This window comes from Lacerta agilis, chromosome 5 (assembly GCF_009819535.1).
Source record: "Lacerta agilis isolate rLacAgi1 chromosome 5, rLacAgi1.pri, whole genome shotgun sequence".
Lineage (NCBI taxonomy): Eukaryota > Metazoa > Chordata > Lepidosauria > Squamata > Lacertidae > Lacerta > Lacerta agilis.
In genome coordinates, this window is record NC_046316.1 from 30,593,463 (window position 1) to 30,605,501 (window position 12,039).

At 42.9% G+C, this 12,039-nt stretch overlaps 1 protein-coding gene across 12 annotated transcripts in view; it reads left to right on the top strand.

Annotated features, from left to right (window-relative positions):
* PCDH15 (protocadherin related 15) overlaps positions 1 to 12,039 on the top strand; it is a 441,732-nt gene that overhangs the window by 387,009 nt on the left and 42,684 nt on the right. For all 12 annotated transcript variants that reach the window (XM_033149148.1, XM_033149157.1, XM_033149155.1 and 9 more), the window contains 2 exons: positions 381 to 596; positions 4,436 to 4,524. In XM_033149148.1, the coding sequence (XP_033005039.1) occupies positions 381 to 596; positions 4,436 to 4,524 (305 nt within the window). The remainder of the gene's footprint in view (positions 1 to 380; positions 597 to 4,435; positions 4,525 to 12,039) is intronic.

Sequence of the window (12,039 nt, forward strand, 5' to 3'; positions counted from 1 at the left end):
TGCCTGCTTGGAGGATGAAGTGTGTGCTTGTGTGCTTGAAATATAGCCTACTACTCACATCCATTGCTCTGCTCACTTTTTCCCTCTGGCCCCAACCACCACTGAAGTGCATTCTCCAGAAGGTTGTCCACAAGGGAATGCAGCTCTTGGGCTGAAACAGGTTCTCCACCCCTAGCCTAAATTTCTCTGGAAGCCATGAAGCTACTAAAAATTAATTTCTGATATTAGAAATGCAGAAAGCAGTCAAACTGATTGTCATAATGCCCACGAGATTAGTTTCTGTGTTGATTACAGAGGCCGCAGCAAGTGCTTCTCAGTATACATGATTGTCTCGGTAATTTCTCTGCCTTCTCTTCCCCCTTCTTTTTTGAACCTATCAGGCGAATGATAAAGATACGGGCAACTATAGTGCTATGCAGTACAGACTCATCATCCCTCCAATCAAGGATGGCAAGGAAGGTTTTGTGATCGAACCTTATACAGGGCTGATCAAAACTGCTATGCTCTTCAAAAACATGCGGCGATCGTATTTCAAGTTTCAGGTCATTGCTACGGACAACTATGGAAAGGGGCTGAGCAATAAATCAGATGTACTTGTAAGTATGCATTTGGGGGCTTATTCTTGCTGCAAAGTTTATTATAGACCACATTGTGCTACAGGCATCCACTCTCCTTGTAGTTTTTTGTTCTGATTGCATATGATGAAGATACAATAGCTGGTGTTGTCAGGCCTTCCTAAGTAGCCCATCAGTGGGTCTTTAAATCTCCTGTTCCTGTTGCCTGCCTGGGGCTGAAGGAGATTGGCTTTCACAAATCTGCATATCAGGTTGTCAAAGACTAGTGTCCTAGTGAACCTTGGGTACAACACCCACCAGTGTATTAATTCCCTGTCCTAAGTTTGTTTGTGAATTGCAGAGGATTGCATTCAGCTTTGAAAACACTTGATCTGAGGCTTTCCTCTCTCTGTTTCCCCAATTCTCTGTAAAGCATTGAGAAGTCTTGGGCAGTCTAGTAAGGTCTCTGCCCTCAAGCGCAGAGGAAATGTGTGCCCTGTCACTTCTCCTTTCAACTTTCAAAGACAACTCACCAACATTACCCACAAGGGGTTAGAGCAGAAGCAAGAATCATAGTGTGAAGGTCACTGCTTTATGGTAGTTTCATTGTGCATCCGGCCATGGCAAAAGGGAGCAACTGAGTCATCCAAAGATGTCATTTCACTCATCTTCATTCTACTTGCTGGCAAGCTGGATCCAGCCTTGAGATTTCGAAGCTGATATTTCACTGTCTGAGACGTTGTGTCCAAGGATGAAGTTGGTGGCACAAAGTACTATGTTGGTCAGACTCAAATTGCAGCACTCAGAGGAAGCACTCAAGGAGGAAGGGGAGCATAGTTCCTGCTACTTAGTTCAGAACTATTTTGCATCAAATAATCTCATGTCATTTGGGCTTTCTGGCAGGCAGAAGCTCCTCTTGTTTTCTCCAAAGCTTCCACTTCTGCCAAAGAACATAAGATAACCAACTTCCTCCCACACCAAGCTTTCTGCATCCCTTTTGCTATTCAAGAGTAGGAAAAGGTGTAGTGGCTGTTGAGAAACACCGAGGCCAACACCTCTCCCCCAACACAACGCCGTCTGGCGTGATTCATCACTCTTGTGTCCCATCGTGCTGATGTGACCCATAGTCAAGGACATGAGTACACGGCACTAGCAGAGTCCAAACAGAAGCTGAGCCTTGAGGTGTGACATCTAAGCCTAATTTACTATGTACAAAATCAAACATAACAGAACAAAGAAAATGTGGCTCCTCTCTCTCTTTCTTCCATGGAGAGAAGGGAAAAAACAAAAGCAATACAGAATGGAACAGTGTATCTGAACTTCCGTTCCCCATGACATCCAACACTGTGGAATGTAAACACAGACGTGTGACAACAATCATACATCTGCAGCACAGAGGAATGAAATTCCCAACAGTGGCAACCATAAATAATCAAACCTTGTGGACCCCTGTTCCTTCCATTTTGCAGATCTACACAGCATTTATTCCTTATTACAAACCTCTTGCTGGTGCAAATGGGAGTATGTAGAGCGCAAGTGTTTATTATTTGCTTTAAAGAACAAATTGAAATAGAAGGCATGACCATCCAGTGTTAAGAAATGTCTTTAGGATTTATTCTTCAATACAGTACATGATAATACTTCTAATTACCAAAGCCACTACTATGGTTTCCATTATTGCACTATCTCAGTGGAGGGGTACCTGGCCACTGAATAGAAAGGTTGTTTTCTTAAATCTATAAAGACTTAGATAATACCATCTGTTAAAAACAAAGAGTTGTCATTTTTAAAACACTGCATGTTGAGAATGACTAATACACCAACTCTTCACTGCTTTAGAGTTTCATTTAGTGGATTACCCTGAAGTTTGCATTTGAGTTTAATAGCATTCAGATGATTTGCACATGTATCTGCATATAATTATCTAGTACCTCTGCATATAATTTACAGTATTGCCTTCTTTTATCAAACTCTTGTGCCAGGTATGTGGTATTTATGGAGTTGTCTCAATGTGTAGATGGGGAAGCAACTGATTTTCAAGCAGAAGGGCCATAGCTGAGTGGTAAAACTCATGATTAGAATACAGAAGATTCCAGGTTTGATCCCCAGCATCTCCTAGTAGGGCTGTAATGACATATGCCTGAAATCCTGAAGAGCAACTGTCTCTGTCACATCATAGAGCTTGAAGGGGCCTTGTAAGCCAATTGGCAGCTCAGTGTACCGGTAGGAAATCCAGAGCTAGAACATTCTCAACAGTTCTTCTCCCAGCCTTCTCCCAGTGCATTTAGCATGAAGCTCTGAATGGGGATTCTAACTCCATCACTTTGAAGGTTAGAATCCTCCCCACATTCAGAAACACTGCAGGTTCCTTATCCAAGGGGGAATTTCTACTGAATTCAGCTAAAGTTAATTGCCCCTGCATCCCCATCACAGCTGAGCTATAGCTGACTTTCTTTTGAATGCCTGAAAGTTTATGGTTCCCTAAGATGTGCACATGTATGGTATGTATGTTTGCAAACACATTGTTTCTGCCCTTCACATGCTTATGTACATAACCATGTTATGACCGAAAGATGGAACTACCTGTATTGCAGATTATATGCTTTGCACTATATTTGTATGCAAAACTGATTGATTTATCACTGAATGAACATTTGTTGGTAGTACTGTAGGTCCTTTGTGATTTGTCTGCTATGCCATTAATACTGTTTACCCTTAACTACCCTGATTAGTTTGCAAACACTAGAGGAGAGAATTCTCTCATATTTCTTTTCTCAGTTCAGCAACTTGATTGCCTCCCTTTCACATACAGGCCAGCGGAGAAAAACAAGGCTCTGTGTGATAGAGGAAGAGAGAAGCTTCCTCTGCTTGCTTGGAGTTTCCTCTGCTTGTCCATTTGAAAAATCATTCAAGCTGTTTTCCTTCCCTCCTGTCATCTTTGAAACTGACGCTGTACCACTTTTGATAAGGAAAGAAAAAACTACACACAGCTTGATCGCTCTTTCAGTGTACATGTGGCTAAACTCTCACTATGCTTGCTTTGTCTCACATATAGGGGACAAAATATGAGCTGAGATTTCCTATCACTGTTTGCCTTGCTGTTAACAGGTTGCCTTTGCTGTTCTGAGAAACAGAGCTCGAGGGGAGACAGCTACTAGTTTTGTCTCCAAAAAGGGGGGGGGGAATCTTTGATACTTTGTGCATCAGAACCTGTACACCCTACCCAGTTAGCTTCTCAGGTGTAATTTGGGGAATTAATTTCCATATACAGTGGTACCTAGTGTTACGTACTTAATCCGTTCCGGAGGTCCGTTCATAACCGGAAACCACTTGTAACATGAGGTGTGCTTTCTCTAATGGCGCCTCCTGCTGCTGCTGTGCCGCTGGAGTGCAACTTCCCTCACATCCCAGGGCAAAGGTTGCAACAAGGGGCATCTACTTCCGGGTCAGCATAGTGCGTAACCCACAGCATTCGTAAGGGGGCGGTACGTAACACAAGGTACCACTGTAAGTGGGCACAGTGTTGCAAATAGGATGGCCATGTGCCCTTCTTTATAAATGACAGTCCATGTTTTGTTGAAAGAGACCTTGCCCACTCGACAGTCTTCCCCACTGTGGTGAGAGGTGTGTTGTATTTCTATTCACATTATGGTAACTAAATTTGCAGCTACGTGTATTAATTAGCATATGTATTTTCCCCCCAATTCTGTTTCTTCTGAGCTTTTTCTTTAGTGATGCATTTCCTCTCAGTGTTTCTGCATCCCTGCTCCACATCAATGGTGCTTACAGGTGCGGATGGAGAATCTCACCTTGCTCCTGTTCTCATTCTGAGATAATGTATGTTTTGCAACCTCAAGTGTATCTTTCTTTTCTTTTTCTAGGTCTCTGTAGTCAACCAGTTGGACATGCAAGTCATTGTCTCCAATGTTCCTCCTACTCTTGTGGAACAAAGCAAGGATCAGCTTATAGGGTAATGAAATGTGTTCATTCATTGTCTAAACATCTTATAGAGTCAAACCCTGGAAAGTACCAGTGGTTAAAATGTTACTGTTCAATCTTTCCTGAAACATCAGTGCAATAGGCAATATAAAGCTTAGAAAGAAGGGAGAAACCGAGGGACAAGAGCTAAGGCCCAACATTTTGAGTTACACTTTCACTATTTTTGGAAAGCACTTCCATCTTGGTGTGCTCTTGAATGCCTCGCTGACATTTCAATTGTTTTTATCCATCCATTTCAGCTTGCCAGGTGGAACAATCTCTCCTCTCTCCCCCCCCTGCCCCCGCCACTGTTCTAGGGGTTTCCCCAATTCCCCACCCTCCAAGCCAATTTGGAACCCCCAGGGAGAACACTGTGAACTGCCCTGAGACCCCCCAGGTATAGGGCGGTATATAAATTCAATAAATAAATAAATAATAAAACACCGGGGGAAGAGAGAGGGCAGAAAGCCAGCCAGCACTAGCAGAAGACCATTCTACTAGCAAGACTCATAAATTGAATCTGACCCTTGGTACAGATTTTGTTTTTAAATCATTGCCTTTTAATGCAGAAACATGATGAAATGGACTTATGAATAAGCATGTGCAAAACTGACATGGATGAGAAATAGATTGAGCCATCCATCACTACCTGGAAGCAAATCAGAAAAGGTAGCAAGTACACCAGGAAATTCCACATATATCTTCAGCTTGCTGACCTTGTGTGAAGTAAATCCCACAATCCAGTCTTTTCAGTCAATTAATTACATTTATATAAATGTGGTTATTATCAAAATCTAACGATAGATGTTTTTGGGAGGCACTGAAAGCAATGTAAGATTACTTAAAATTTTCTTCTTTAACAAAAAAACCCACTCCTTGTTAAAAACCATCTTCCATTTTTATTCCCTCCCTATTATAGTACCACATCAGAACAAAATGAACCTCAAACAAATTAAAGAAATGTGCTCTTAACCCACAGTTCCCACATTAAAATTGATCCTCGGTGATTAATAAAGTGCAGATTTTTTTGATTAATGAGCTGATTAAACCAACAACTTGTAGCCCTACTTAAAAGTATTAGGATTTTATGATTTATTTCTATGCCAACAATTATTTTATTCATTCTTTAACAAAGCAACAATAAATTAGACCACAAGGAGAGCAATTACTTCTGGTTAACATCTCTAATGAAATCAAAGAGACTACTCTTGAGCTTATTTACCATAAAAGCAATGGTGATCATTTCCCATTTCAATGCAGATATGTTGTTTTGGCTGTGAGACGGGACGCGGGTGGCGCTGTGCTCTCAACCACAGAGCCTAGGGCTTGCCGATCAGAAGGTCGGCAGTTCGAATCCCCGCGACAGGGTGAGCTCCTGTTGTTCGGTCCCAGCTCCTGCCCACCTAGCAGTTTGAAAGCACGTCAAAGTGCAAGTAGATAAATAGGTACCGCTCCGGCTGGAAGGTAAATGGCATTTCCATGAGCTGCTCTGGTTTGCCAGAAGCGGCTTGGTCATGCTGGCCACATGACTCGGAAGCTGTCTGCGGACAAACGCTGGCTCCTTCGGCCTATAGAGCAAGATGAGCGCACAACCCCAGAGTTGTCCGCGACTGGACCTAATGGTCAGAGAACCTTTATCTTTACCTTTATGTTGGTTTGGCTGTGAGACCAAAGATCATTTAATTTTAGAAAGCATCTCATTCTGGCTATTGTTCTGTTACTATAACAGGATGCACACAATAGTCCTTCCCTTCTTCTCCACAATCCATCTTTTAACAGCTTACTATTTTAAAATGTTTATTCATTTAAAAAAATGAGTTATGTGACAGTGCCAGATTACCAAGTAGGCAGAGTAGGCACTGGCCAATGGGCCCCATGCTTTCTAGGGGCCCCACAACAATGGATCAAAATAATATTGTGTAATAAAATGGGGTTATTAAAATTGTTGGTTGGTAAAATAAAAATCGTATTGTGAGACATGGGCGTAGCCAGTCCTATGTGGAGATATCTGTGCTGCTTATCACGAACTGTGTCACAAGAGAGCCCACCTATTTGGGACAGTCACCTAGCACTCCAGGCGGAAAGCACAACAGCAACACAGGTGTAGTGATACCACCTTTAAGTGCTGTGCTTTCAGTACTCAGGAATTACCATGTCACTCAGCAACAGAAATGCAAAGGTGACAGATTACATGAAGACCGTGTGTACAACAAATGAATAACAAAAATTCATTCATCACTCATAAATTGAAATGCCCGTGGTCTCAGCACAGTTGGCCTAATCCAAGCATACACAACTGAAATAGCAAGTTGTTAGCAGATTGACTCATGCTTAATTTACATGTGCACACATATCTTAACATAAGTGTTCACAGAAGCACAACGATGGGGGTCTTTCATCTGGAGACAGTGGTTTCATCCTAGTGGTTATTGCACCACTGCTGTTCAAGAAATGTCAATACCAGCGTTGCCTGCTTGTAGGAGTTAGCAAGAGTCCATAAAGATCTAATTACATGTATTTAAATGCTTATGTACAAAAAAATGGCAGATAATTAATAAAATGGCCTTGTGGCTTGAGATGTCACTACAAAATTTGAAAACATCAAGATGTTATTTTAACTACATGGTTGCAGAACTGTGTTGGAAAGTTAGGAGAAGTATTTTGCTACACATATTGTTTTGAGAAGTGCAAATTAAGTAACCAAAATGAATTCCTCTCTGTCCCTACCAAAGGGGTGAATTAGAAGTGGAGTACAAAATGGCTCAGTTACCCCACTTGGCTCAAAAGGTCACCAGAATTAAATTTACGTTTGTAGCTATGTTTACAGAAGCCTATAGATATGTTAGCATCTTCATCTTGGCTGTTCAGGCTAATGTAAATATTGCTGGCAATTCAGAAACCCATTTTTCTGTTTGTACCTGGGCATTCACAAAGCATTTTCCCATTACTTCTAAAGGTATGTTTATAACAAAAAAATGAAAATACACAATTTCAACATTTGGGAGTGAAAATTAGATATTACGGCTGCCTGTGACTTTTACAATGAGCCATGGTGCTGTATCCTATGACATTTCTTAAGGCTTTACAATATCTATTTTGGAATGGAGAATTAATATCCTCAAATCCTTATCTGACATACGTATGCTCAGCCTTTGATCCTCCACTGGGATTCCTGGATTCTAGACAGCATGGTGAAGATCTCGAAGCAAATCTCAATATACAGTGTTAGGGCTTTGTTGGGTCTATTATAATAATCTCTCTGTAAATTTCAGTTTCCAGTGCAGTGGGGAGGGGGGAATCAGTATAATGAAACATTAATACTTCCATTTGTCTTTTCATTTTGGAAGAATGAATTAATAGCTATAGCTCTGCTGGAGGAAGAGTCTGTACTTTTAACTATCGTTAAGATCAGGATCCTTGTGCCAAATTTTGTGAACCCAACATTCGCATCCAATGGTGGAGCAAAATTCACTGCATGAATTGAAATGACAGCACATAGGTGCCAACTTTAAGGAGCTGGGGTCCCTTAGGCCTCCCCCCCCCGGTAATTTTCTTATGGGGGCCCATTCCCCTTAATATTTTCCTCCACCTGCCTACCTTTCCACCTCCCTCTCTCCCTCCCTCGATTTGCTGCCTCTTGTTCTGGCTTGTCTCCAGGAGGAGCAAGAGGGATGCAGCGGTGGCTGTGGGCATAGGCAAGTATGTTGCATGTGCATGTCCTGGCTGCCCATCCCTCTTTCCCCTGCTCACTCGCTTGCTCCCTACTTGTGGCTTGGTATGAAGCAGCCCTGCATGAGCACATGGCCAGGCAGGTGAGCCAGTGGAGGCGGCGTCCTCCAATGGTAGGGACAGTGGCCCCCTTGGGGGCCAACCCCCAAACTACTGCAGTCCAAGCATTGATGAGCACACCTGGCCAGTGGGCAGCAGCAGGCACTGGAGAGGTGGGAGCATGGTTGGGGGAAGGCAGCTGACCAAGGGAAGGAGGGAGGAAGGAAGGCAGCTGCCGCCACCACCACAGTGGTTCTGTGCTCACTGCACTGAACTGGGCATGTGCCGATGTGACCCCTGGCTGAGAAGTAAAGGTAAAGGTACCCCTGACCGTTAGGTCCAGTCGCGGACGACTCTGGGGTTGTGACACTCATCTCGCTCTATAGGCCAAGGGAGCCAGCATTTGTCCACAGACAGCTTCCGGGTCATGTGGCCAGCATGACTAAGTCACTTCTGGCGAACCAGAGCAGCACACAGAAATGCCGTTTACCTTCCTGCCGGAGTGGTACCTATTTATCTACTTGCACTTTGGTGTGCTTTCAAACTGCTAGGTTGGGAGCAGCAGGGACTGAGCAACGGGAGCTCACCCTGTCACGGGGATTCAAACTGCCAACCTTCTGAATGGCAAGCCCTAGGCTTTGTGGTTTAGACCACAGTGCCACCCGCGTCCCTGGCTGAGAAGTAGTGCAGCACAATGAGGAGGCAGCAGCAGGTGGCAAGGCGAGGTAGTGGAGGGGCAGGGCAGGGCAGGGCAAGATGTGCCTGCCCCCCAACGTTTTGTTCAAGAAGGGCAGTTTAGCTGACAGAGCCATTTTTTGCAACCTGTTGCTGCTACTCTGGCATACTGCATGGCCAGCCTCTCCCAACCTGTTAGTTGCAGGAAGAGTTAAAGCTGTTTTGTGTTGTTGCTGGCAAATTCCACAAGGAAGAGTAGCAATAAGATGGGGTGTTGAATTAAGGTAATGAGACATTGAAGGAAGGAACTCAGTGTGGTGCTGGGGGAGCTGTGGTGTGGAGGTAAACGAGAGAGCACTGTGGGGTGTAGAGAGGAAATGGGGTGGCTAAGAAAATGCATTGCAGGTGAAAGAGAAAAAGAAAAAGAGGTTTAACAGAATACAGGTGTTCAGTAGTTTTAGAGAAAGAGGACATAATATGTACTGTAGGCAGAAAAAAAGTGGTTAATCTTTGCAAGTGAAGAATGAAAAAGGAAGCTTGACAAATGACTGTTGAAAAGAAAGCAACAAGTTAAAATGGTAACAGAAACCACCTCCTGCAGTTAATGTAGCTGCGTGGACCTCCTGAGATAATAAAAATCTGAAGATGGCACTCATAGTGATTTGAGTTGCGCACCCCTGCTTTAAAGTGTAGAACTGCATGCATGAGGAAGAGGATGTTTATGCACGGTGGAGAGAGGAACAGAGTGTCTGCCTCCCCGGGGAGAAGTAGCTCCCTGAGGTTTGGTTAAGTACAAAGGAGGAGAGGAGGAGAAAGGAGCAAGCTGAGGGGAGAGAAATGTAGTGGGTGCCTTGCCTCTGAAAGCTGCTCTGCTAGCTGCAGAAATAAGAGATGTTGATACAAAAACAGGAGCAAAGGCAGCATGCAGAGCTGATCTCCTGGAAAGCATTGCTGTATAATTGTAATGCAAAAATGGAGGAAAGAACTGAAGGAAAGGGCAATAAGTACAATTTTATTCATATATTTTTTACAGAGGAATGCAGGGCAGGGGGTGGGCATTGAAAATCCATTACATTCCAAAAGTTAGGTAAAGAAAAATAACAATAGCTGAGTGTCTGGTTTAGGTAACACAGAGAGTTAATTGGCTTTGCACTATGTTCTCCACAAGTGGATTGGAAAAATGGGTAGAAGACAACAAATCCTTTCGTTTTTCAAGCCAGTGTGGCACCTATGAGCAAACATGAACTCATAGAAGTCACCTTTTAGAAGTAGGTGGGATGCTTTTAATATATTTCTTTTCCCTCTTGATATATATATAATAATAGCTTTCCCTGTCATTCTCTGTTTTGGAGGAAGAGTCACCACTGAATAGGGAAGGGTTAACTAGTATGTCTCCCGCTGTGGCCCCTGCACACACACACACACACACACACACACACACACACACATTTAAAATGTTCCCCTTGAGTGAGTTAGGCTTAAGAAAAGCACACATTGATTGGGTGGATCTCTGTGGGTACTGGAGAAAACCTCTGTGGGTACTTTTTAAAAAGCCTAATAGTTATACGGATGTGATCTTTCTGAAAATTGCAGGTGGAGCATTAACATTTATTATTGCAATCAGAAATATTATTATTCATTCAATTTATATCCTACCCTTCCTCCCAATGAACCCCAGGGAAGTACCCCTTCCCCCCACCCCCCAAAAAATAGTGTTGAAAAACCCACTCGCAGGAGTGTGTGCATGGTTGTGGCACAAGTAGCAGTATGTGGGTGGGTGAGTGGGTGGTGCCATGTCCAAGACAGTTTTTCTCATGTGCAGATGTACCCAAACACACCCACCCAAAAGCTGGTGACTCCTGCTTTAGATGTTTCTGCGCTGCAACAGAACCAATATTGCCTAAACTGGGTGGTCCCTAAAATCATTCAGGTTTTTAAAATTTTGGACAAAAATAAGTGCATAGATGTGTTACTCTATACTGCAAACAGTGCAGTTGCGGTTGGCAGAGTTTCATCATATTTCCCAAATATATGCCATTTTTTAAGTCTGGGGTGCTTCATGTACCTTATCTCTGTGATCTTTACAATCCACGTTAACCTCTGCTTCTCTGTGTGTGGCCATCATGACTATGTTCTGCCTCCACTGTGGGATGCCTCTGAATGCCATGTTCTGGGATTCATAAGTGAGAGATTGTTGTCCTCAGCTCCTACTTTCAGGCTTCCCATGGGCATCTGATTTGCCATTGTGAGGATGCTGGACTAGGTGGGCCATCATCCTGATCCAGCAGAGCTCTTCTTAGTTCTCATCTTTTTTTCTTCTTCTTCTCATTCACCTTCCATCGCTATCACATTCAGCAGCTCCTAAATTGCTGAACAGAATAGCTGTTTGCTACATTATTATAACGTTTGAAGTTCATGCAGCCATTCCTGTAACTCCTGTAAATCCCCTTTTCATTAGATGCAGCATGTAGCAAATGCCCACAGAGATGCTATTCTGAAATGTATATATGCCTTTGTCTATAATGAATATGAAAAGCACTGCTTTTTTTAGTAGTTTCTTTCTGTCAAGTTAAATTTCAGAGGAAACAGACAGAGGCATACTGTTCATTGGATCAGTTTGAAAACAATTCAATGATCTGTATATTGAAATTTTCAGTAGTAAGGTTTGTACCCAATATGTTTGTATGGTTAGAATAATCAGTGTCAGGCCCTTTTAAAACTTTAAATGAAATTCAGAGAATATTGTGAGGAACAGCACATATTGATCTGAACTGGATGAGTTTTCTGCCATTTCTAGTATTATGCTGCTGCAGTTTTGCTTATCATGTCCATAGAATAGTTTATATATTTTGTCACAGCAAACATTTCAGAGTACTAAAAGACACCTCTTTCCAGTGCAGAATTGATACATGAACCATGAGGATTACCCTTCCCAGAGTTTCCAGATCAGAACTGAGAAAGGAAAGATGAAGCAGTTGCAATCTTTAAGAGGCCCAAGAGAGATTCCTGGTGTTGCTTAAATTGTGGGGAAGGCTCTTATAGGTTCCTTGGACAAGAGAACCTG